Here is a 27264-nt window from a genome sequence, read left to right as displayed (position 1 = left end):
TGACGCTACCCTTTTAGGTCTTTGACGCCTTTTGCCTGAACTATGGAAGTAGTCTTATTTGTAGTTTCTTCTTTTTGCCTCTGTAACCTTTTTTATACATCTCCAGGTTATTCTTTATACATTGTTGTGGTTCTGATCAAAAACTTGCATTGCATTCTTCCTAATCTTCACATTGTGTAAAGATTCTTCTGCCTTTCATTGAGAGCAATCCGTATTATAGGCTTGATTATCCTTTCCAGCTATATCCCTTATCATTTCCTTATAATAAAGCTTCTCAACCTTTACTGTATATTCAGATCATCTCAGGAGATTTTACAATGCCTGAACCGTAGAGATTCCAGTTCCCAGTAAGGTGGAATAAGTACACTCCCCTCTATTTCTTCTCTGCAGCTATAAAACCTAGACAGAGGCTGGTGCGGTAGCTCACGCCTGTAATCCCAGCACTTTGGGAGGCTGAGATGGGTGGATCACCTGAGGTCAGGAGTTCAAGATCAGCCTGGCCCACATGGTGAAATCCTGTCTCTACTAAAAATACAAAAATTAGCTGGGCATGGGGTGCATGCCTGTAATCCCAGCTACTCCAGAGGCTGAGGCAGGAGAATCTCTTGAACCCAGGAGGCAGAGGTTGCAGTGAGCCGAGATTGCGCCATTGCACTCCAGCCTGGGCAACAAGAGTGAAACTCCGTCTCAAAAAAAAAAAAAAAAAACCCTAGACAGAATGTATGGAGCAGCTTTTTGTTGACTTAGAAAAGTAGATAATAGCAGGTCGATTGTAGATTGGAATTTTAAGTACCACCAAATTAGCAGTGAGTTTCTAGTATTTTGTTTGATGCCCCACAAGTGAGACTCGAGGATACTAGAAACCTAGAAGTGGGCATTGAAGCGTAACAAGGAGGGTTTAAAGAGGAGCTCTCCAGTTCTGGGTTGAGGAGCAGAAAGGGGGACTTCTGACACTCAGAAACAGTGGAGGAAATCCCCAGTTTTTTTGTTTTTTTTTTTTTGTTTGTTTGTTTGTTTGACTTATTCTCTTAATTCCATGCAATCCTGCAGGGGCTACAATCACAGCATCAGCTGGGGCTGAGATATATCTAAAACTGAGAGATGAGAACCTCCTCTACAATTAGGAATGGTTGTCTCAAAATAGTGGGGCAAGTACCTGTTGCTTCTGTTCTCTTTCTGCTGTCTGTTGCTTGGTATTAGACAAAAATTCAGTTGTGTGAAGCATACAGCAGAGCAGAGTAATGAAGCCCAAGCTTTCTGGCCAGAGAACTGACAAGGAAAACAGGGTACCGAAAATCACGGAGAGAAAGGAACTAGGAAAAGCAACCCCATAAAGTTGTTTATGAACTTCTCTGCCACCCAGGAGTTGTACATATGTGGACATGGTCCTAAAGAGCATATAAAAGACTGAGAACTGAACTAAGCAGTAGACCACACGCAGTTTCTAGGCTAGCTACTCAGTGTGCCACACACTAGGATAGATCCTAGCAGCACTGCAGAGCTTTGAAAAAGGAAACTGACGTTGAAACGACGATAGTAGACTCAACATATAGCTTGGAATACAACCAGGTTGATGATCTGCTAAAATAGAAATAGTAACATTTCACTTGAAGCAGTAAAATATTGATTCTAAGTAGACTGTTCAAGTTAAGTATATTTAATGTCATCCCTAGAGCAACTTCTAAAAAAAAACTATACAAAGAAATAAATTCAAACATAAATTAAAATACCAGAAAATCAGATAGCCCAAAAGAAGGCAAGGAAGAAGAGAAATGGCGGATTTTTTTTTTTTTACATAGAACAAGCAGAAAACAAATAATAAAATAATTGACCTAAATCCAACCTAATTAAATTAAATGGTCTAAACATACCAATTAAAAGACAGATTGTCAGAATGAATTTAAAAACATGATCTAACTATATGCTGTATACAGGAAACTCACTTTAGATATAATGATATAGGTAGTTTAAAGGATAGAAAAATACTATCTAAACACAAATCAAAGCTTGAGTGGTTGTATTAATATCTGTCAAAATAGACTTTAGTAGGAAGAAAATAACCAGGAATAAAGAAAGACATTACAAATGATAGAAGGGTCAGTCACCAGGAAGGCATAAAATTCCTAAGCGTGTATGCACCTGACAATAAAACCTCAAAATACATGAATTAAAAACTGACAAAGCAGCAGACTAAACTGCAAGGATAATTAAATCCACAATTATAGGAAACCACACTGCTTTTCTCTTCGTATTCGATATAACTGACAGAAAATTAGCAAGTGTAGAGAACTGAATAACACCATCAGTCATTTGTATCTGATTCACATTTACAGAACATTCCACCCAATAATAAGAAAAAGAATAGGTTATTTCCAAGGATAGGTTGATCATTCATCAAGATAGAACATATACCAGATCATAAAACATCTTAACAGATTTAAAATCGCTGAAATTATACAAAGCATGTTCTCTGCTAATAATTGAATTAAACTACAAATCAATAAAAGGAAAATTTCCAAGTGGTTTAAAATTAAATAACTTACATTTAAATAATCTGTGGGTCAAAGAAGAAGCCTCAAAGTAGAAAACATTCTCTTTTTTTATTTTTTTCTTTTTGGAGACGGAGTCTCATTCTGTCACCCAGGCTGGAGTGCAGTGATGCGATCTCAGCTCATTGCAACCTCCGCCTCCTGGGTTTAAGCAATTCTCCTGCCTCAGCCTCCCAAGTAGCTGGGATTACAGGTGTGCGCCACTATATCCAGCTAATTTTTGTATTTTTAGTGGAGGTGAGGTTTCACAATGTTGGCCAGGCTGGTCCTGAACACTTGACCTCAAGTGATTCACCCACCTTGGCTTCCCAAAATGCTAGGATTACAGGTGTGAGCCACCAGCCCGGCCAGATATTCTTAACTGAACAAAAATGAAAATATATTAAAATTTGCAGGATGGGCCTAGGAGTTCATAAACAACTTTAAAGGGTGCTATACCAAGTTCCTCCCTCTCCCTGATTTCTGTCGTACTTTATACATAGACAAATTATGGTGCATTCTTTCAGTGGACTACTAAGCAGTAAAAAGGAAGAACTATTGATACATACAACAACCTAGTTGAATTTCAAAGGCATATTGAGTGAAGGAAGCCAACTCAAAGGCTTATATACTATATGATTCTATTTATATGACATTCTGGAAAAGTGTGCTACACACTTTTAAATGACCAGATTTCACGAGAACTCATTATCAGAAGAATGGTACCAAGAGGGATGGTGCTAAATCATTCATGAGGAATCTACCTCCATTAACCAGTCACCTCCCCCTAGGCCCCACTTCCAATACTGGGGATACATTTCAATATGAGTCTTGGGTAGGGGCACATATTTAAACTATATCAATAAATAAGAATTATTTAAACCCAGGATTCAAGACAAATGGACCTTAGAATAGCATACACAAAAGTAGAAAGAAAGAGGGCACATTTAGAAATACTGAAAGAATGGGTGTGGGGTTTGTGCCTATAGTGCCAACCACTAAGGAGGCAGAGTCAGGGGGATCGCCTGAGCCCAGAAGTTGGAGGCCACATTGAGCTATGATAATGCCTGGCATTCCTGTGTGGGCAACAGATCGAGACCCTGTCTCTTTAAAAAAAAAAAAAAAGAAAAGAAAAGAAAAATAAAAAAGGCCAGAATGACTGGAATACTGAAAGTTGACCAAAGAGCAGTACAAGATGAGACTAGAGAGTTGGGCAAGGAACAATACAGCATTACACTAAGGATTTGGGGTTTTATGCTAATAATGAAACAAGTTTTAAACATGGTGTGATATGTTTAAGTGTGTCTTTTTAAATTATCTGGAATAATCTAGAGGAGATGTATTAAGTACTAGTTTCTTATTAAATACATTATTATTTGTGTTATATAAAATAGTTCTTTTAGACAGTCGTAGATTTAGAAATTAGCCACACACACAAATAGAGAAGCTTGAGTTCCCAAGTCCTTCTAGTTTTTCACTTTAGAATACCTGTGGAATGATTAATTATGTAAAATAATTCATTAACAAGTATTTAATGCTCATAAGTATTCTTTTCTGCATGGAATAGTATGCTGTGGTCAACTGGTAGCTGTTTACAAGAGCTGATTGTTAAATTTTGGGGAATTTTAAAAATTGAGTGTTAAAGTCATTAAAAATTAAATTATATAAACTTATAATTATTTAAAACAAAGATAATGCTCAAAACTCATTACTTCCTAATTATTTTACATTTTATTACATATGTTCTCTTGTATGGCGGAAATACTATATAATTGTGTGCTATCACACGTGTTTTATCAACTCCACATTCAGTGACATGTTGGTAGCTTGACATCAACCCCAATGGGAGTATTTACCCTTTGAAAATCATCAGACTTTATAAATCAGGGCTGTTTAACCCCAGAGAGCTGATTAAAAATTTTCCCAAGTAGAAATAAAAATATTTTGCCAAAGAAACAGATTAAAAATAAAGACGTGGTATAGTTGAAATAACATTGTATATCACTTTTATGGTAATTGATGAGTTACATAGATGTTTTCTGACTAAATTGTCAATCTAACCACAATGCATAAAATCTTTATGGGGAGAGTGGGGGTGGTAACTTGTATACCAGGTTCTAAATCATTTACAAAGGAACTTGTAGAATGTAACTCAAATGTTAAATTAGGGACTTCCTTATAGTTTTCTGTATTTCAGTTTTCATTTTCCTTAATTAAGAGAGCATTTATCTAAAATACTGAGTTCTACAAAGTATAGTAGAATGAAAGCAAGCATAACACTTTTTAATAGCTTATAACCTAGACTGTATAAGAGAACTAAGAGCTTATTGTCCAATATACTTAGCACCAGTAAGATTTAAGGTAACAGTGTAGAAAATTTGGTCATGCCAGAGTCTCCTAAAAAACCGTATCATCGATTAGTTGGACTTAGAAAAAAAAAATGTTGAAAGGCTGAGGGTCATTTTTCAGGCTTAATAAAACACATCAAAATAGTTAGAAGACATCTACTAGATAGGTAAAATTACATCTTCATATTTTAAGCACTAGAGTAAGTTATTGAGGGGAGGGAATAATATCTTTCTTAATTGTTATCCAGAATGATTTCGATAAAACCAATTCCTTCATCTCAGTAAATCTCATTAATTCAGTGGTATGCTTTTAAGAGGTTATTGTCATTGGTTTGAATTTCTTATTCTTTAATTGGTTTTGATCTTCCATAGTGCTTTTGCATCTCTTCCAAAGCACAAACCTGGTTTCTGGTCAGATGTAGCTGCGGCTGTAGGTTCTCGATCTGCTGAAGAATGCCAGAGGAAATATATGGAAAATCCCAGAGGAAAAGGATCCCAGAAACATGTCACTAAGAAAAAGCCAGCCAATTCCAAAGGCCAAAATGGTAAACTTTGTAGTAAATAGTTTTTTTCGTAGTACTCAGTGTTGATTTCTGATCACTGAAATCAGATGTTTTATATTTATCCATGAATATTAATAGGTATTTTCTTAAAATATTAAAGCTAGAAAGAATTTCAGAAATCATGTTTAATTTTTAAGTCTTACCTAGGTCTCTACTTCCATCAATAGTAGTTTAGTAGCCTTGTGCTTTGAGTTTTAGGAATTCTGCAGTTAGATCCAGAGATTTCAGTATCTGAATTATTGTTCTGAGGGTTTAATTAAAGGCACTTGGGTCAGATCCCCAAGTAATTTATGAGAAAGCTCAGAAAATACTCAGTTTTCATAGTCCCATGATTACATACTCCTGTTCATGAGTACTAGTAAAAGGTTGATTATGCCAGAGAATTTCTATAATAAGCATTAGTGAGAACCCAGTACCCCATCATAATTCAATAAGGTTTATATATTTTAGCAAAATCAATAAATTAGGCATTCAGCAAGTGGCAGTGTAGAGGCAATCATTCTTGCAATGTAAAGATCTTTTTGGCCAGGCGTGGTGGCTCTGCCTAATCTTAGCTTCTTCATGAGTATCCTATGGGCTAATCATATTGCACAAATCCCAGATCCCAGTGTAGAAATAATCATTTGTTCTATAGGAGACTTGTAAAATAAAAAGCTAAGTTTTCATTCTCTTTTTCCTTTCTTTATCTATATTTTTTTAGAGAGATGGGGTCTCACTGTATTGCCCAGGCAGGTCTTGAACTCCTGGGCTCAAGCATTCCTCCTGCCTTGGCCTCCCAAAGTGCTGGGGTTACAGGGATGAGCCACTGAGCCTGGCCAAGGCTGAGTTTTTTTGTTTTTTTTTTTTTAACATGAATGCACAATTTAGATTTTGCAAAGGCTATTAACTTTATAGAGCAGTTACTATAAATAACCAAATCCTTATCAAAATGGTTTGCTGACTCTTCAGGCAAGCAAGGTGATGCTGATCAGAAACAAACTATTAAGATAACTGCCAAAGTGGGAACTCTTAAAAGGAAGCAACAGATGAGGGAATTTCTGGAACAGTTGCCAAAAGATGACCATGATGATTTTTTCAGTACAACACCTTTACAGCATCAAAGAATACTGGTAAGAGGCACAAAATCATTGTTTTCCTTATCTGTATTGACTTTTATATCTTTCATTTTTATGTATGGTAGTGTTCATCACTAATATTTAGGCGAAGGATCAGTAGCCTCCCTAGACGTGATCATAGTCTTATGGCAAACAATGTGCTGATATATGCCATTCTTACTAGTTTCTAGAGTCTGCACTTCAGTCGGTTCAAAGGTAATGTTTGTAGAACCAAACAGTAAACCTAGAATTAGGCAAAACATATATAAAGTTTAATATACTACCAAGCAAACTTTTTTTTAAAGGTGATAAAAGATACTGTGTAGTAATTGAAAGTAGGGATTAAATGATAGTAGCACAGTATTAAAAGATTTGAATGTATGAAAGAATTTTTGTCATATGAAGAGTAGAATAAGTAAATATTTCAGTGACTGGAGTAATTCACAGCAAATAAAACCAAGCTAGTATCTGTAATATGAACAAGTCATTCAAATGTTACTGGAATAACAAAAAGTACCAAGATCACAGGAAAAGTGTGAAAAAGAAGAAATTCAAAAGGCTTAATAAACACTTGGGGAAGTAGTCATTTTAGTTAGTAATTCAAGAAAGTAAAGTAAATTATATATGTATACTTTCTAAATTACAGAATCTTAAAAAAAAAAGTAAGTTAAAATATCCACTGCTAACAGAAGCAGTGCTGATACTGATACAGTCAGACATCAGTGGGCATACAAATTGAATCGTACCTTTTAGTAAGAAAGCATTATGGCAATATATTATAAAAGCCATAAAGATTTATTCTATTCTTGAGAGTTTATCCTAAGAAATCCAAAAGCCCCAAATCTTTGCAAGATATTTATTGCAGTTTTATCTTTATAGCAAAAAACTGGAAACAATCTGTATATCCAGTAAAGATGTTTTTCATAAACACAGTGAAATACAATACAGATATTAAATGCACATTTGAGACTTTCTAGAATCTAAATATAAATGTTAAGAATATTAAGATTAGCGGGGCGTGGTGGCTCATGCTGTAATCCCAGCACTTTGGGAGGCCGAGGCGAGTGGATCATGAGGTCAGGAGATCAAGACCATTCTAGCCAACATGGTGAAACCCTGTCTCTACTAAAAATACAAAAATTAGACGAGCGTGGTGGCGCATGCCTATAATCCCAGCTACTTGGGAGGCTGAGGCAGGAGAATCGCTTGAACCCCCTAGATAAAGATTGCAGCCACTGCACTCCAGCCTGGCGACAGAGCAAGACTCCTTCTCAAAAAAAGAAAAAAAAACAAAGATTATTAAGATTAAAGTAATGCAGAAATGTGTGGATAACAGACAACTGGACTATTGAGTATAAGAATTCAAACAGTTAGTGAGCTAGACATAAGCGTAATTTTTTCATCTACCAATTTCTTGTCATTAAATCATCTTCAATTTAAAAAGGCTACACAACGCTTTACAAAGTTTAGTAACATTAGCTGGGCCCCCTTTTTGCTTACACTGGTTATAAAGGGAAGTCTTAAGAGAGCCACCAGAGGCCCTGACAATGTTTTCTTCAAAACACTGTGGTCCACTAGGGGTTGTACCCTTTATGTTATCCCACCATCATTTCAGGTTCTATATGTGTATATTTTAGCCTAAATGCAATAGTAGCATCATAAAGAACAGAACTGCCGGGCATGGTGGCTCACGCCTGTAATCCCAGCACTTTGGGAGGCCAAGGTGGGCAGATCACCTGAGATCAGGAGTTCAAGACCAGTCTGGCCAACATGGTGAAACCCCATCTCTACTAAAAATACAAAAATTAGCTGGTGTGGTGGTGGGCATCTGTAGTCCCAGCTACGCAGGATGGTGAGGCGAGATAACTACTTGAACCCAGGAGTGGGAGGTTGCAGTTAGCCGAGATGGCACCATTTTACTCCAGCCTGGGCAACAAGAACGAAACTCCGTCTCACAAAAATAGAAATGTAAAGAACAGAACTAAAGTAGAAATAGACAGCAACAAATTATCTCATTTTCTGTGACATAGTTAACATTGCTTGAGTTCCTACTGAGGGCTAAGCATAATAGTAAGTGAATTAGAGTTTTGTTTTGTTCTGTTGATACGAAAGGTCAGATTTGTTTGCATATTGTCTATGCCTGCTTTCATGCTACAGTGCAGAGTTGAGTAGTGAGAACAGAGACTGGACCACAAAACCTAAAATATTCACTATCTGATTCTTTACGGAAAACATTTGCTGACCTCTGGTCTACATAACCTTTAGAAATAGGTGTTATTATCTCTGTTTTACACAAGAGAAATTAAGTCTTTTAAAGGCTAAGGCTCGTCCTTGTCCTTGTTCCTTGACCTTAAAATTTCTAGCAGACACAGCCTAAACCTGTGCAACCAGCAGACCCCCATCATTCTTGTTTATCTTCTGTCAGGGAGAGCCTCAGCACCCTAGACCTATATAGTGTAGGATGAATCCCTTCTGTTACTGGTAGCGAATCCATACGGGTCTGCAGAAACCACAATTCTTACCTCCTCAGAAGAAAGAATTCTGGCCAGGTGTGGTGGCTTATGCCTGTAGTCCCAGCACTTTGGGAGGCCAAGGTAGGAGGATCCCTTGAGCCCAAGAGCTTAAGACCAGCCTGGGCAATATAGGGAGACTCCGTCTCCATTTTTTTTTTAATAATTATAAAATTTTTTTAAACAGAATTTGACCAAGGAAACATAAGGCAGAAGGAGAAACCAAGGCAAGTTTTAGTGCAGGAATGAAAGTTTATTAAAAAACTTTAAAGCAGGAACCAAAGGAAGGAAAGTACTCTCAAAAGAGGGCCAAGCAGGTGACTTGAAGGATGGTTTAACTTTGTGACTTGGGGTTTTATATGTTGGCATGCTTCTGGGGGTCTTGTGTTCCTTCTCTCCTGATTCTGACTTTGAGGTGGGCTGTCTGCATGCCCAGTGGTGTGCTAGCACTTGGGAGGGGAGCAAGTTACAGTGTGTTTACTGGATTTGCACACAGGCTCACTTGAGGCTTTCTTCCCTTACCAGTCGAATGTCCATAGGAGGTCATATACCAGTTAAACTCCTCCATTTTGCCTCTTAATGCACATGCTTGAGCCCACTCGCCCAGCTTCTGAGATCTTATCAGGAAGCTGCTCATCACCAATTTTAGGTGTTTCTGTTTATTGAGAGATTGCCTTTCCCTGGTGCTGGCTGCGATTAATTATTATTTTAGAGACACAGTTAACAACCACCTGACCATCATAGGATGGTTGCCTAACAACATTCCTGGTAGGGGATGGGGAGGCCTGCTCATTCCCTGCTTATCCCTGACTAGCTACCTGCTGTAACATTCCCACTTCCACAAGTCACCAGTCAAGGTTAGCTGTTTCCAGCTGGAGGAAGCTAATGGTGTTTATGGCCCAGGGGAGGTTAGGCTTGTTTCCAACCCAGAGCTGTTTCAAGCCCAGGGGAGGTTAGGCTTGATGGCTTGTTTCCAACGTAGTCAGTGGGATGGAGCTGGGAGGAATAGAAAAGATGGAGGAAGAGAGAGAGATTAGGGCCCATACACACATTAAAATTATACACCTACATGTGCAAACAAATGGTGCACTGCCTCCAAACAAATCCCCAGTTAAGAGGACTGGGTAGAGTTCCAAACTCCTTGCCTCAGTTTCAAACAGCCCCCACCAGGGGACTGAGTCCAATGTGAACAAAGCCCTGAGGGTGCCACAAATACAAATGCGTAAAAATGGCCAAATGGTGACACCAACAGCTAAGTCTAAACAGAGCAGAGACCCAGCAACACCCTGAAAAGAGTCAGAGGGAGGCTAGGTGCACATCAGCAGCTCACCCGGTTCCAACGTTTGTCGACTTCTTCAAAATGTCACACATTGTGACATATCAGTGAAGCTTTGGAAGCAGCAGATGCTGTGACAAAGAGAAAAGGAGGTTCCGCAAGACAAAGGCACATTGGCAGCTGCTGGAAGCTCCCCTAATGTTCTTTCTACGGGGTCAGCTAGCCACGAGCAGCTGGCATTCACAGGTGGCTCCATGGCCCCATCTAACAGAAGATCAGATAGGTGGGTCTGGAGCCTCCTGTGAATACACAGGGCTCCCTGTATGGGCCACCAAAAATTGTAACAAGCATAGGAGTCCAACTACTCGCCGCTTGTGAAAAGAAGACAATATAACAAGAGCAAGGTGTGACAGAGTTTTATTATCTGTGCCAGCAAAGGGAAGTGTGGGTGAAATTCCAAAAATTCCAGTCTTCAATTTGTGGAGAGAACATAGGAGTTTTTAAAGAGAGAATGGTTTGGAATGCAGGAGAGGAGGGGTTAGGAGGTGTCAGGTGGCTCAGTGTGCTTCAACAGCTTATCTTGAAATATTATTCCATTTGGTGAAGGGGCCAGCACCATCCTGGGCCCAACCAGGTTACAAATTAATTGTAGTAAATCTTGCAGTAAATTTCTAGATGGGAGTGAGTTTTGGCCTTGACTGGGGAGAGAATTATTAAAGTATCCAGTTTGTGCCAGGATCCAGCCCCTGAAGCTTCTAAGGAAATATATGACCAGATAAACGAGCATGGTGTGCACTTAAAAAGTGTCTAGGTAAATACATGTGCATAAGGCATGGGAGCACAGAATGGGTAAAGAAAGGGAATGGAGGTTCACATTTTGAGGCTGTATTTCAAGATGAATGGAAACACATATGCAGTTTATCTCAAAGTTGTATCTTAAAATTGGGGAGAAAGGAATAAAAAAGTTTTAAAACCTGGTTTGAAGCCACACTACTCGGTTACAGGCTGAATAAAGAGGGTGACAAATACAGTTTCTCAGAAACATTTAATAGAGACTTTTGAGCAGAAGCCATCTCTTGGGTGGCCACAAGATGGTGGATTTATGCACTGTTATCACCCCAGACCCAGGGTTTATATACCATAGGGAATTTGCCTAAGGGACGGATTTATGGTAAGTATGTGTTTACAGTAACACCAAGGTTGTTTTGACCTAAGGACAAAATTTCTGGTAAGTACATGGAAGTAGAAATCTTAGAGGCATTTCCAGAACTGGGTTTAATCAGAAGTCGGCATGGTGAATTAGCATCTAAAATGGAGTTCCTCTAGCCTCTACTCCTCTACCTACTATTGTTTTTAATTATCTAACTTGAAAAGTTATAAGAAGGAGAACCAACCTATCAGTCCTCCAAAAACTATTTTGTGATAGAGAAAATACATTTTATGGGGTGTCTGCTGATAATAAATACTTGTTTTCTAGTTGCCAAGTTTCCAGGACAGTGAAGATGATGATGATATTCTGCCAAATATGGACAAAAATCCAACAACTCCATCATCAGTTATCTTTCCATTGGTAAAAACTCCTCAATGTCAGCATGTCAGTCCTGGCATGCTAGCTTCTATAAATAGGTAAATATTCATGCATATGATATTTTAATTCTCTGCATCAGAGTAGTGAGGAACATTTAAACATTTCATGAGGACCATAGATGCCAGTAATGGGAAGAGTCATTATTTAACAAATCAAGAATGTATAGTTTCTAGAAGTTAAGGATGGACAATTTCATCAAGTCAGGGTTCTATTCAATAAATAGCACTGTGATATAATCCACATTTACTTCTGGATCAATTCAAAATGGATCAAGGTTTTACTTGTAAAAAATTAAAAAAAAAAAAAAACTAAAGAAACCTTGGAGAATGATTTTATAATACCAGATTAGTGATGGTCTTTCTAACTATAATATAAAACCTACAAGCCATTAATGAAAAGATGAATAAAGTCAACTGTATAAAAATGTTTAACAAATTTTACCTGGTACCAACCACTACAAACAAAAGACAACCTGAGAAAAGAATATATGCAGCTTGTCACAGGCAAAAGGCTAATTTCTGTAATATATACAGCATTCCTACAAATTAACAAGGAATGCATTGTTAATTTTCATGCATTGCTAGTGAGAAGGTAAATTAGTGCGATCTTTGCAGCAACAATTTGTAAGTATCAAAATTATAAATGCACATACCCTTTGACTTAGGAAGTTTACTTACAGAATTGTGAATGTACAGCTTATTCATGGTAGCATTGTTTAAATTGCAGTACCTCAAAAATCTATCAGTAGGGACTAATTAAATGAATCCTCGTCCATTATGTAGTCATAGAAATTAATGAAGAGCCAGGCACAGTGGCTGAAGCCTGTAATCCCAACACTTTGGGAGGCTGAGGTGGGAGGATCACTTGAGCCCAGGAGTTTAAGACCAGCATGGGCAACATAGGAAGACCCCATTTCTACCAAAAGAAAAAAAAAAAAGTTAGCAGGATGCAGTGAGGAAAGCCTGTGGTCCCAGCTACTAGGGAGGCTGATGTAGAAGGATTGCTTGAGTCCCAGAGGTCTAGGCTGCAGTGAGCTGTGATTGCAACAGTTGCACTCTAGCCTGGACAACAGAGTGGGATCCTGTCTCAAAAAAAAAAAAAAGGAATTAATGAAGGTATTTTTTATGGCTGTCATGATAAAATGCCTAAGATACATTAAATGAGAAAAAGGTAGATGTAGTGAATAATATACTGTTTGTGTAAATAGAACCTATATGTGTGTATGCATATATGTATATACTTGTGTGTGTGTATATAATTGCTTTTATTAGATTAAGTATTTCTAAAAGGATGCATAAGAAACCAAAACATTGGTGATCTTTAGGGAGAACTAAGGTAGCTAGAGGAAGGAGAGGGGGGCTTTTGAATTTTGAACCATGTGAATACAGGAACAATTTGAAACATATACATAAATAAAATTAAGAAAAAAGTAGGGGTGACTAACAATAAAATTTCACCAAAAAAAGATAGAAAGTAGTAAGAATGAGGCCTGAAAATAGGCTATTCCATTTGGAGAGTAAGAGGCTATTGCTGATCTTAGAGCAATTTCCACAGAATGAGAGGCAGAAGCAAGATAATAATGACTGAGAAAAAAACTATTCAGTACTCTCAGGAAGCCTGCTAAAATTGTAATTTGCACTTATTGGATAAAAATATAATTTTCCTAGGCATCTAAAAGTTATTTTTTATTTTAGTATTTAGTGCAGGTGAAAGCATATTGAGAATACAATTTTGGACAAACTTTTTGATAAGCACTTTGACCAAATCATCAAAAGCCTTAAAATATTCATCCTTGGCCGGCACGGTAGCTCACACCTATAATCCCAACACTTTGGGGGGCTGAGGCCAATGGATCACGAGGTCAGAAGTTTGAGACCAGTCTGGCCAACACAGTGAAACCCTGTCTCTACTAAAAATACAAAAAATTAGCCAGGTGTGGTGGTGTGCACCTGTAATCCTACCTACCAAGGAGGCTGAGGCAGGAGAATCGTGTGAACCCAGGAGGTGGAGGTTGCAGTGAGCCAAGATCACGCCATTGCACTCCAGCCTGGGTGACAGTGCGAGACTCCGTCTCAAAAAAAAAAAAAAAATTCATCCTTTTGGCCATTGAATTTTATTAGACACTTTAAGGAAATATGAGATTTGGACAGGCATGTATTTATATGAACAAAGATGTTCACCATAAAACATAATACTGAAAGTTTGAGAATGACCAAAACATCCAAAAATAAGGAAAGTTATAAATTAAGATTTATCCATATAATGGAATATGAAACAAATCATGTCTTCAAGAATGTTTAATGACAGAAAAATATCCAGTGGATAGTAGTTTTTTAAAGCTAGGAAAACTACATTCAGTATGATCCCAATTTTATGTAACAAATTCATAAGGAAGGAAATTTCTTAACTTACACATCACCAGCCATTATTTCTAGGTTATAGAATGACACCAGTGTGGGTTGTGAGTTTTTGTTTTTTGTTTTGGGGGATATTTTCTGTCCATTTACATCACTTTTACAATTAAGGAAATCCGATAGACTCACTTATGTCATGTATCTATACTGTCTAAAACTTTTTCTTAAAAAAAAGATTTTTTTTTTTTTTTTTTTTTTTTGAGACGGAGTCTCGCTTTGTTGCCCAGGCTGGAGTGCAGTGGCCGGATCTCAGCTCACCGCAAGCTCCGCCTCCCGGGTTTACACCATTCTCCTGCCTCAGCCTCCCGAGTAGCTGGGACTACGGGCGCCCGCCACCTCGCCCGGCTAGTTTTTTGTATTTTTTAGTAGAGACGGGGTTTCACCGTGTTAGCCAGGATGGTCTCAATCTTCTGACCTCGTGATCCGCCCGTCTCAGCCTCCCAAAGTGCTGGGAATACAGGCTTGAGCCACCGCGCCCGGCCAAAAAAAAAAAGGATTTTCTTAGGCTTCTTCACTATCTTTGACTTTACTATCTCTAGTAATTGATGAACTTTTCATAACAGTTTTAAGTAATCAAACAGTTGTATCACTTCAGAAGTGAAAAACTCTTTGTCTTCAGAGACATCTCTTTGACAATAGACTTACCAGTTGCTGATCCTGAACAAGTGGCTAGGCCTGTTCATTTGTTTTTTGTTTTTGAGATGGAGTTAGTCACGTTGGAGAGCAGTGGCACGATCTCAGCTCACTACCACCTCCATCTACCAGGTTCAAGCAATTCTCATGCCTCAGCCTTCCAAGTAGCTGGGATTACAGGCACATGCCACCGTGCCCGGCTAATTTTTGTATTTTTAGTAGAGATGGGGTTTCACCATGTTGCCCAGGCTGGTCTTGAACTCCTGACCTCAGGTAATCCACCAGCCTCAGCCTCCCAAAGTGCTGGGATTGCACCTGTTCATTTGTTAAGCAGTTTGCTAATACCTGATGAGGTCTATTCATTGCTATACAGCAGTGTTTGATTCAGATAAGTATCTTAATACAGTCACATTTCTACATGTCAACTTTAAGGTTGTTCCCAAATAGTCATAAAGAACAGGATACTCAGGTATGTAAGATCTTAGAGCCAAGGGAGAGTATGGAAATGGGTGTTCAGCTGGTATTAACTGTCATAAGTGGGATTAGGAATTGTGGGTTTAAGGAATTAAAAATAACCAATCATTCTACTTGGCTTTTAATCTCATCAGTTATGAGTCAAGCCTATTTACTTGTAAGGGAAGAGATAAGGTAAAGGAAATGAAAAAAACAAAAAAAAAAAATTTGGTGGTTGGTATGGGGAATTCAAGAAAGATAAAGTTTTGTAGAAATAAAAGGCTTGATGAGCTGGATTGGAAACCCAGCACAGTTGGAAAAATTGAGGGTTTTCAATCACCAGGCATATCTTTAAAGTGAATAAACTGAGATTCAATTAGTATAGGGAAGGAAGTGAACAATGGTACAGCAAAAGGGAGTCCAAGGACCAGAGGTCTCAGTGGGAGTTTTGGAAAATGAAGAGAGGCAGCAAGATACTGGAAAGAGCGTAGACAGTACAATGAGCAGTAAGCAAAGCATAATTTCCCAAAATAGTCTTATTCATTATTTCCTTTAAAATGTTTGAGCGTTTTGCCCATCTCCATAGGCACATTGTATTGTCCTCTTTAAAATACAGAATGTACTTTTTAAAGATGGAAATACATTTGAGGTCAGGCATGGTGGCTCACGCCTGTTATCCCAACACTTTGGGAGGCCCAGGAGGGCAGATTGCTTGATGAGCTCAGGAGTTCAAGAGCAGCCTGGGCAATGTGGCGAAACCCTGTCTCTTAAGAAAAATACAAAGATTAGCCAGGCGTGATGGCACGTGCCTGTAGTCCAAGCTACGTGGGAGGCTGAGTTGGGAGGATCACGTGAGCCCAGGAGGCTGAGGCTACAGTGAGCCATTATCATGTTACTGCACTCCAGCCTGGGCGACAGAGTGAGACCCTGTTTCAAAACAAGAAATACATTTGAAATTAATTTAGGCAATTGTTGTTCAACCTGTGGTTAAAAGTATGACAGTTAACTGAAAATTATTAAGTTGACTTAAAAATATTGTTGACTTTATTTTGTATTCAAACAGGAATGATTGTGATAAATATGTTTTTCGTATGCAAAAATATCATAAAAGTAATGGTGGTATTGTCTGGGGCAACATCAAGAAAAAATTAGTAAGTATTTTTCTTTATCCAACACATATCTATGAAACAACTTTAATATATGATAAACTGTGGTAGTTATAAGTGATGTCACAGTCCCTGTCCCTAAAGTGATTATAATGTAATAAGTTACAATAATGAAGCCATGAATGAGGTAAGTACATAAGTACTGTAGGATTACAGATGGCATTACATAGACTGAAACATTGGAGCAAGGAGAAAATGGGTAAAAACTTTGATTTTTGGGAAATGAAGGGTGGTAAAAATATACACAGGTCTGGGAAGGATATTTCAGGCAAAACACAAAAGCTTATCTGTTCAAGGATTAAAGAATAATTCAGACTGAGTCATGATTCTCATAAAATAAGACATTTCATCAAATCCTATGTAGCTTTAAAATGGTTTCAAGTGTTTTTCAGATGTAGCTACTTAATTTTATTTTTTTATTTTTTATTTTTGTACATTCTAACATTTAAAATCCAACTACAGAAAAATTTTTAACTAAAAGATGCCTTAATAGAATTATCTGTATCCCTCAGAGAAAAGATTAGGACAATCCTTTATCCCCTTGAATTACTTTTTAAATTTTTAATTTTCTGATTTTAATTGCAATAACTGATTATCAATCAGATATAAGTACTAGGATTCTGAAAAAAGTATTTCATCTCAAATTTCGTCAAAGTAAGTAGCTAATCTCAGAGAATGGTAACTTATGGGAACCCCCTTGAGTCCCTTGCTTTATGACACTGAGCAAGTTACTTAAGCTTTCTAATATCATTTTATTCATGTGTGGTATGATAATGGGGATCATGATTATATTGATTTATGTTACCAAATGATTTTGAGGGCTAAATGATATAGTGTTTTACCTCATGTCAGAAAAAAATACATTTATATCACAGTCTGTGCGCATGAATTTGTATCTCAAAAATTTCTTCAAACAGTACTTACTCTTAGTATAGGGGCTATTATATTTTTTATTCTGTTACTTTTTATTTTTAAAAGATTTAATGATTGCCAGCCATGGTCAATAGTTTGATAAGCATTGTAATGTGTGTGAGCATGTACTTCAAACTTGCCATTTACATTACCATTTTAGCCAAGAATTTCAAGTACAGAGAATTAAAATTCTGCTAGTACAAAACATTGTACTGTTAAATTAACAGACTGTAGGTAAAATACAGTAATTACTATTCTGTATAGTAATTACTATACTGTAATAGTATAGTATTGTAATTATAATTACTATATATAATCATGATAAATTTTGTTTATATTTTACGTTTACTAAACCAGTATATTCATTACCTAATTACTTAGTACATTTTGGCAACTTTTGGAGGCCCATAGACTATCCTTTAACTGCTATAGCATTAGTTTATAGTTATGAGTAGTGTTTGCCAGCAGTGGAAAACAACATTGAGTAAGTCATGGTTCTTGCCCTGAATAAACCCAAAAGAGAATTAGGCATTTCACAGATAATTATAATGTGATTAAATGTTGTTATAGGCATAGTAACCTATAGTTCAAAGTAACCTGGGGATAAGCATGCTTAATTTTGTCTAGATTTGAGGTAGATTTCACCAGGAGGTACCATTTAGCTATTAATAGTAACTCTTTTATAGGTTGAAACTGATTTCTCAACTCCAACACCAAGGAGGAGAACCCCACTTAACACAGGTAATATACTTACAGCTTTCTTTTGTGGCTCAGTTCTATTATAAGGTAGATTCTTTATTTAAATGGTATTAAAATTAATTGCTCTCAAGTGGACAGACTTAGCATTTTATTCCTTATAGTTGTTTTCAGTTTTATTGAAAGTACTTTTAGAAATTTATTAATCTTTTTATTAAACTTCTCTTCACAGATTTAGGAGAAAACTCTGGTATTGGAAAACTTTTCACTAATGTTGTGGAATCTTTAGATGAAGAAGAGAAAGATTATTATTTTTCAAACTCTGATTCTGCATAGTAAAATGAGAAAATATGATTCCTGGGATGTTTACCATAAAGCAGACAGTGTGTTTGTATTTTCAACTGGAGTACATGTATTTTCTTTGTAAAGTAGCTTCCTATGAAAATGTGGACTTCTTTGAAGGTTTTATGTGTTTGTGTTCAAACTAAAATATCCTTATTGCTGCAGCTTACTAAAAATGTAAAGAAAATTGTTTTTGCTTGTGTAGACATCTGTATATTTGTTTTTGCATATTAAAATATATAGATACTTTTTAAATATGCATCCAAGTCTTTTTACTTTAAGAAAAACATTTCCCAAACAGATTTTTTTCTTTTAATTTCAAGAAAATTTTGCTACCATTTAAGTAAGTAAGGGAGGGTGAGAAGGATGACAGAGGTTGTACTGGTAGCTATTGAATTCATGAAAACTTTTAAGTTAGCATTTGTTACCAGTTATTATCCAAGCCAGAGTAGGATTTGTTACCAGTTGTTATCCAAGCCTAATGTTTAAATTACACATTGTTGGAATTAAATTACACATTGTTGACATGCTCCTCTCCTGATTGTTTTTATTTTATGTGATTGGCATATCTATGAAACCTATGTATATTTAGTTTATTGCTTTGCCATTATTTTACTAGATATTTATTTTATTTTACTAAATAATTATTTTACTAAATAATTATTTACTATTTTGTTCTCTAATTTTTAAGTGTTATTTACATATGCAGATACAGCTTAAATATTTTGACTAGATTAGACAGTTAATAGATCCACCATTAGTAATCAATATATTATGTCATAATAAACATCCTTTTTCTTTCACTGAAATTTCGTTTAGAAATAAACTTATTTTCGCTTATTATGTTTTGAAACTTGACATATAGGATATTTTCCTTCTGGCTACACATTCATCTACCTTTGTTCTCTATTTAGATTATTCAAATAAAGTTAGTTTGCTTTTATAATATTTGTTTCTTGTTTTTTGTTTGTTACTAATTACTGGGTGATAGAAATAAAAACAAATCACGAGTGGTCCTGTTTAAAGTTTCCTCAAAAAAAAAAAAAAAAAGTAACATTTTCTTGTTTCTTAAGTGTTTTAGTCAGAGCAGGCCTGGTGTCATATACCTGTAGTTTCAACTACCTGGGAGGCTGAGGAAGGAGGATTGCTTGAGCCTAGGAGTTCAAGGCTGAAGTGTGCTATGATCATGCCTGCAACTAGCCACTGCAGTCTAGCCTGGGCAAGAGAAAAAGACTCCTCTTAAAATAAATAAGTAAATAAAATAAAATAGTAATAATCAGCAGTTGTATAATTACAGGACCCATGGAAACACTGTAAAAAGAACAGTGCAATTGGACTAAGATTATTCTTTAAACTACTATGATTATTTCTGCCATAAAGACCATTGGTGGATATAGGATGGATCAAAAGAAAGGTTTATTTTGGAGTGGCCAAAAAAAAATGCTGTTGTATTACTTGAGTTGCCAATACTTTATCTAATACTATACTGCTTGGAGTTAATGGATAGTGTTTTAGGAGTTAAGAAGGTGGTTAAATCCCTTAACAAAAAGTAAAAAGGTAATTGAAATGGCATAAACTTGACTCAAATCAAGAGTCTGACCCCTACTGCCTATATATTCCCTTGTCCTATCAGAACTCCTTCAGCGCCTTCCCTATTCTAAGGTATCTCACCTGCCAGGTACCTGGTTTGTCCCATTTCTATCAGGTCATAAGATGAACTAATAATAAAGTTTAAGGTAAGTAACCTCCAAAGGAGACTTAAAAGTGGAAAAGAAAAAGACCTTAAGGACTTAAATAATAAGATGGATAATCAATGGTTAATGGCTACCAATGAGAGTATAGGAGGAGGCTATTGCAAGCCTAAATATGGATAGAGCTCTCCACACAGCATAAATAAATGAAATCCTCTAGGTTATGTCTGTAACACCATGTTAATGTACGTAATTTTTTTTGTCTGATGGGTACACACACAGCTGAGTCTGAGCATGTGGTATCTCTGAGGTTGAGGGACTGCATGATTCTGGCATGCAGCTGGGGCAAAGCACCACCAGATGCCCCTACCCACAGTCCCTGCTGACAATGTAGCAGCAGCATGATGCATGAAGATGTAGCACAGTGGAAGGAGAAAGGCTCCTTTCCTCCTGTCAAAGCTTAGCATTGTGCTCACTACTAAAGGAGAAATACTCAAAAAGTCCAGTTACAGAAAATTGATAACTGCACACTAGGCAATAACTTACAGTGTTTCCTCTCTCTGGTTTTGACAGAATTATTGAGCAGCAGACATAAGAAGTCAGCTGCTTTCAGACAAGTTGAGAGTTGATACTATCTCAAAGGAGCTAAGTAGAATAACTTTTTTGTCCCCTTTTATCAACACCATAGAGTGAAAGAGAATCATATCTAGTTTCTGGGTTCTGCTTCTAGATTTGCCAGCCTAAACTTGAATAAGTCACTTGTTTCTGGGCATCACTTTTATCATTTGGTAAGAAAGGGAAGAGAAGTGATTTGAATTACATGAGCTCTGAAGTCCCTGCCAGATTTAAGGTGAGGAAAGCTCTCTGCGGTGAGGCTGGTTCAAGTACCCAACAATGTAATAGGGGTAAAAATGAGGCCGAGAATAAAGGACTCACATAATTAAAGGCTGCTTTAGTACTAGACTGACTAGAAGAAAGATGTCATATATATTGCAGATACAAGCAAAGCCTTCTTTTTTTGTTTTTGTTTTTGAGATACAGTCAGACTCTGTCGCCCAGGCTGGAGTGCAGTGATGCGATCTCGGCTCACTGCAAGCTCCCCCTCCCAGTTTCACGCCATTCTCCTGCCTCAGCCTCTCAAGTAGCTAGGACTACAGGTGCCCGCCACCACACCCGGCTAATTTTTTTGTATTTTTAGTAGAGACAGGGTTTCACTGTGTTAGCCTGGATGGTCTCGACCTCCTGACCTCATGATCTGCCCAGGATTACAGGCGTGAGCCACCGTGCCCGGCCCCAAGCAAAGCCTTCTTAATGTCATCACAGACAACAGAATAGATCAAAACAGTAAATGTAATGTGGTCAACATAATGGGCCTGAATTCAGTAATTTATATTAAAAAGAAACTTTCTAAATCCAAACCAATATACCACCTTGAATATATTTCAGCAACAAAAAAGAGTAAGGTAGCTGGGAGTTTGTATTAGTCTATTCTCACACTGCTATGAAGAAATAACCCAAGACTGGGAAATTTATAAGGAAAAGATTTTAATTGACTCACAGTCCTGCATGGCTGCGGAGGCCTCAGGAAACTTACAATCATGGTGGAGGGGAAGCCAACGTTTCCTTTTCCACATGGCACTAGGCGTGAGAACTGCAGAGTGAACAGAGGAAAAGCTCCTTATAAAACCATCAGATCCTCTGAAAACTATCACTAGAACAGCATGGGGGAACCGCCCCCATGATCTAATCACCTTCCAGGAGGTCCCTCCCCAACATATGGGGATTATAATTCAGATTACAAGTCAAGATGAGATTTTGGTTGGGGACACAGCCAAACCATATTAAGAGTTCATATTAACAGATTTGACAGTACTTAACTGGGACACACCTCTGGTCAGATAAACATTCAGTTAAGTTTTCTACTTTCCTAGTTACTAGGTCATTTATCTCACAACCACCCATCACCCACACCTTACCAAGTACACATATTTAGAATCGGTACACTTAAAGTATACTATCTACACATGGGAAAAATCAACAAGTTGGCTGTAGTTAGACATATCAACTTTACTATTTATCACAACAGTACAACTTTAATCTTGGGAAACATTCCAAAGTATATGTCTAGCTTAGCTTTTACTTTCTTAAACTACCCTTAGTAACACTTTTAATAAACCTTCTTTTATTTAATAAAAAAAATTAGTTTCATAATCTAGTCAAAATGATCACCAAACATCAGATTTTTGTTTTTTAATAATTTATATAATCTATATAAATAAAAATATATACAATATAAAATATATTTAAGGAAATATTCTATTTACAAATAAACATAATCACAAAACAGCAATGATTATTGAAGTGCATTTAATATTGTGAGAGTTCTTTGAAAACCCCATCTTGAGCAGCCTGATTATGCATCAGATTTCAGTCTATCTTGGTTAAGATCATTTGGTAACATTTGTATGTCAAATACATAGTGAATATATCTATAGATCTCCTCAGCCTTCTGATGAGTTACTTGTGCATACATGGAGATTTCTTGAGGTGTGCTGAAAAATAAATGAGACAAAATCATTACACTAGGACTTTTGGCTTTTATAAAATTTAATATTACCTAAAGAACACCAAACACAGTAGCCTTTAAAGAAATCATCTCAAGCATTATCCGTCCAGCTGATGTCTTGAAAATTAGTTTGGATAAAACAGCTACTTGGTTCCTTTCCTTAAAATTATCTAGAAAAACAATTCCAATATCTTCAATGAACTGAATGTTTTTGTGTTCCCCAAAATTCATATGTTGAAGCCCTAATCCTATGTGATGGTATTTGGAAGAGGCAACTTCGAGAATTAGTTGATAAAGGTGGATATCCTCGTGCACTTATAAGAAGAGGTCAAAGAGCTAGCTAGCTCTATTTCTGCCATGTGAGGATACAATGAGAAGGCAGTAGTCTGTGACTCAGTACAAAGCTCTCTCCAGAACCCAGCCATATCTCCGACTTCCAGTATCCAGAACTGGCAGAAATAAACTTCCGTCATTTATAAATTACCCAGTTTATGGTATTTTAGCATTGCAGCATGAGCTAAGACAGTATCTGATGTAGGCCTTTAATTAAAATAAACTACATTCTAAAATCTCCCTCTTCAAGCAATATAAATGCTCATTTTTCTTGTTACAGAACTGAACAGCCCAGAAATGTTAGATTGCAAGGTCAAATGTAACTGCTATTTATTGTCTCTCCACAGAGCTCTAAGGTTCTCAAAGGAAATCCCTACACCTATTTTTTCTTTTTTTCAATTAATGTCCCTCAGCTTCATATAGTAACTAATATATGTTGGCAGGCAAAAAATGTTTACTGAATAAAATCTAACAGGCACGATGCCTCTTAAATTTTTTTAACGTTAAACTTCTATGGAATGCTTTTAAGAATCTTTTAAAAGTAATCATTTAAAAATATTACAACAGACATACCTGTTAGCCATCCTTTTCACAGATGAAAACTGGTGACACATATTTAATGCAGTTATATAACTTATATTAGGAATACTTAAATAAAACTGGAGTGCCTCACTTTTACTACTATTCACCACTGTTGGAACATGAATACCAACATTCTTTCTTTGTTCCACTAAAGACAGTTCCTTTAGCAAATCTGCAGTTTCTTCTTGGCAGGAACTGAAAAGAATTCGGATTCCAGCGCCAATTAAGGTAGTCAGCAGGCTGTCATAGCTTTTTGTTCTCCTAAACATCCTTGATGCGTCTCCTAAATATTTATATTTAGGGAAAGGCAAACTTTAGTAACTAATATCAAGTAGAATCATTAATATACTTTATTTTATTAAAATCCCAAGATCTACACCATTGGCAAACTAGTGCCACATTCTGCTAATGAGAAACCCTACAACTAATGTTTCTCAAATATCTGAGAAAGAAAATAGGGATAACTATGAGCACCTTGAGCTGGAATCAACATAGAAAGGTGAATAAGGAAGAGCTTATATTCCTACATAATTCACTCCTGAAGGCCAAGATTGTATTACTCATCTCTAATTTTTCATGCCAGCTCTGAGGAAGGGCGCATTAAGTACTGGTTTAAGTGATACAAAATTATCTTATGTATTTATTCCAAAGAATCACTCAACAATTACCCTGTACACCCATTTTAATGTCATCTTGCCAATTAGTTCCCTACCCTTTCTTGTTCATTTTCTATTCCATATTCTACTTAAATCCTTTTATTGGTATTCCCTATCATGGCCCTCGATACTTTTCTATAACCTTTGCCATGTTACTTTCCTGTCTACTCCAAATCTATTTCCTTTATCCCTGACTTTTCAAATTAAAAAGAGGCTGGGGCTGGGCACGGTGGCTCACACATATAATCCCAGCACTTTGGGAGACCGAGGCAGGCAGATCACAAGGTCGAGAGATCGAGACCATCCTGGCCAACATGGTGAAACCTCATCTCTACAAAAAATACAAAAAAAAAATTAGTTGAGCGTGGTGGCACACGTCTGTAGTCCCAGCTACTCAGGAGGCTCAGGCAGGAGATTCACCTGAACCCAAGAAGCAGAGGTTGCAGTGAGCCGAGATTGCACCACTGCACTCCAGCCTGGGTGACAGAGCGAGACTCTGCCTCAAAAAAAAAAAAAAAAAAAAAAAAAAAGGCTGGGCACGGTGGCTCATGCCTGGAATCCCAGCACTTTGGAATGCCAAGGCTGGCAGATCACCTGAGGTCCAGAGTTCGAGACCAGTTTGACCAACATGGTGAAACTCCGTCTCTACTAAAAATACAAAAATTAGCTGGGCATGCTGGCACATACCTGTAATCCCAGCTACTCAGGAGGCTATGGGAAGAGAATTGCTTGAACCTGGGAGGTGGAGGTTGCAGTGAGCTGAGATCGTGCCAGTGCACTCCAGCCTGAGTGACAGAGCGAGACTCTGTCTCAAAAAAAAAAAAGGAAAAAAAAAATTGGGTAACCAAAAGATAAAATGACTTATGTAAGGCCACATGGTTCACCAATGACAAAATGGGGATGAAAAAGCTGCCCAATTCCCACACCAATGTTTTGCATAAACTACACTATTACCAAAAGTATAAATGTTCAATTCTTCTGCAGTGGCTTTCACAACTACATGATTTTACTTAGTTCTCATAATATCACAAGATGAATAGGACAAGTGTATTATTAGTTCCTCAGAGGGAGTGACCTGTCAGTGCAATGTCTCATAGAGAAACCACAGAAACGGTGTGTCTTCTGATTCCGTATCTCATGATCTTTTCACTGTTCTTGAGGGCTCGCCATACAATTGAATAATTACTGCAGAAATAACCTACCTGAAGCTCCAATCCTGCACTTCCAAATGCATCCTAGGCACCCACTTCAGTGACCCACTGAGAACTCGATCTTAACGTGTTCAAAATTGAACTTTCCTTGTCCCTCTTATCTGTTGCTTCCATTATATTCATAATTGCAATAAACAGTACCACTATTTAACTGCCCAATAACCAAGAAGTTGGTCAACTCAGTAATTCTCAACTCCTCCCACCAACTCTTGCTAATCCTGACTCCTTAAACATCTCCCGAATACTACTACTCCTCCCCATTGCTGCCTTATTTAAGGCCCTCATTCTTCGTGGGTTCCTGAAACAGTCTTATGTTTGGCAGACTTGCCTTCAATTTCCAACCCTTCAGTTCTCATAAGCTGCATTTAAATACAATAACTAATGAAAGCCATTATGGCTGCATGAAAATAAGAATGACATTCACCAGTCAGGTGTTTATATTTTAAGAGTTCCCACATCCTAATAACAGAAGAATAAACTAAGTTAACAGTCAAGTTCCTTTACAGTCTTATAAACAAAGATATTCCAAATTACAAACCTGTTTTTTCTCTGTCCTTTTCCACAATCACACATATTCTTTCAAACATACTCTGCAGGTGCTGGATCTGCTCAATGAGCTTGTTCTTATTGATACTATTTAACATCTCAGACTGAGACCTCCTTTCCACCACCATGCGGTTACTCACGATGTAATCACAGCCATTAAGAGGACAAACTTCTACTTGCAACCCATGAATTGCTCTTAGGGAAGAAATTACTTCTAATCCAGAAGTTATTTCATGACCGCCTACAAGAATACAGGTTTCTTTTCCTTCCTGTGGAAGTCTAAGAGAAGTATGTGTCCCAGCTAAATGTGGTCTTGAATTGGAAGAGGATGCCCCTGAAGCGCAAGAATCCTCCAAAGCACTACCATCCTGAAAAAGTGGAAAACACTGGTCACAATCAGGTGAAATACATAAATGTGCCATAAGTGTCTCATGTCCAAAGTTGATTCTCCGTACTGAGAACGTCCAGTTTTCTTCCTTCAATTTGACCAAAGTGACAATACATGAAGGAACACGTAAGTCACTATTCTTACACCTCAAAAAACTATAAAGCTATAATTAACAACAAAAGCTAAGAACAGTAGGATGTAAAGAAATAGGAGAAAGTCTAAAAATGAACAGGAAAGGAAATAAGTGTTAAAAAAGAAAATTATAATTTTTAGCCTAGAGAAAAAAAACAAATGAATGGAAGATGAAATAATCTTAGAGCAGATTAGAGTTCATTGTGAAGAATAAGGAAACCAGACAAGACATTTTTGAAAAATAATAGGAAGATTAAATAACCAGAAAGTATCTCCAGTTGAAAACAACTAAACCTGTTTAGTTTTAAAAAACTAACATGTTTGTAAAAAATACTTAGAAACACATAAATGGTCTGACGAGAAAGGAAGAAATACACCGAGGTCAAAAACAACATGGAAGTGAGAATTTTGGAAGTTACTTAAGCCAGAACATACCCAGCTTTCCTTTCCAAAGTAATCTGCCAAATCCTGTGAACCATGAGCTCCTCTTTTTGCAGAGGCACAGGGCACGGGAAACAGTGCCAGATGTCCGAACCTCTGTCCCCAAAAACGGTTAAACATTTTTATAAGCGCAAATAAAAAATAAATCTACTCCATAAAAAGCAGAAAGGAAAAAGTAGCTGTCAATCTTGATAT

General features: G+C 37.1%; 2 protein-coding genes across 6 annotated transcripts in view; one reads left to right on the top strand and one right to left on the bottom strand.

Annotated features, from left to right (window-relative positions):
* The window catches only part of MIS18BP1 (MIS18 binding protein 1), a 61425-nt gene extending 42647 nt beyond the window's left edge, over positions 1–18778 (top strand). For all 3 annotated transcript variants that reach the window (XM_028851531.2, XM_077940954.1, XM_077940955.1), the window contains 6 exons: positions 5249–5421; positions 6388–6548; positions 11797–11945; positions 16471–16558; positions 18172–18226; positions 18414–18778. In XM_028851531.2, coding sequence (XP_028707364.2) covers positions 5249–5421; positions 6388–6548; positions 11797–11945; positions 16471–16558; positions 18172–18226; positions 18414–18517 — 730 coding nt within the window. In that variant the 3' untranslated portion in view covers positions 18518–18778. The remainder of the gene's footprint in view (positions 1–5248; positions 5422–6387; positions 6549–11796; positions 11946–16470; positions 16559–18171; positions 18227–18413) is intronic.
* A 3784-nt stretch (positions 18779–22562) lies between these two features.
* Positions 22563–27264, bottom strand: part of FANCM (FA complementation group M) — a 71490-nt gene continuing 66788 nt past the window's right edge. For all 3 annotated transcript variants that reach the window (XM_015143628.3, XM_015143630.3, XM_077940953.1), the window contains 3 exons: positions 26101–26476; positions 23687–23978; positions 22563–22766 (listed from right to left, as the gene is read on the bottom strand). In XM_015143628.3, coding sequence (XP_014999114.3) covers positions 22628–22766; positions 23687–23978; positions 26101–26476 — 807 coding nt within the window. In that variant the 3' untranslated portion in view covers positions 22563–22627. The remainder of the gene's footprint in view (positions 22767–23686; positions 23979–26100; positions 26477–27264) is intronic.

Source organism: Macaca mulatta, chromosome 7 (assembly GCF_049350105.2).
Source record: "Macaca mulatta isolate MMU2019108-1 chromosome 7, T2T-MMU8v2.0, whole genome shotgun sequence".
Taxonomy (NCBI): domain Eukaryota; kingdom Metazoa; phylum Chordata; class Mammalia; order Primates; family Cercopithecidae; genus Macaca; species Macaca mulatta.
Note: the sequence above shows the minus strand (reverse complement) of the source record. Positions and strands in the feature narration are given on the sequence as shown.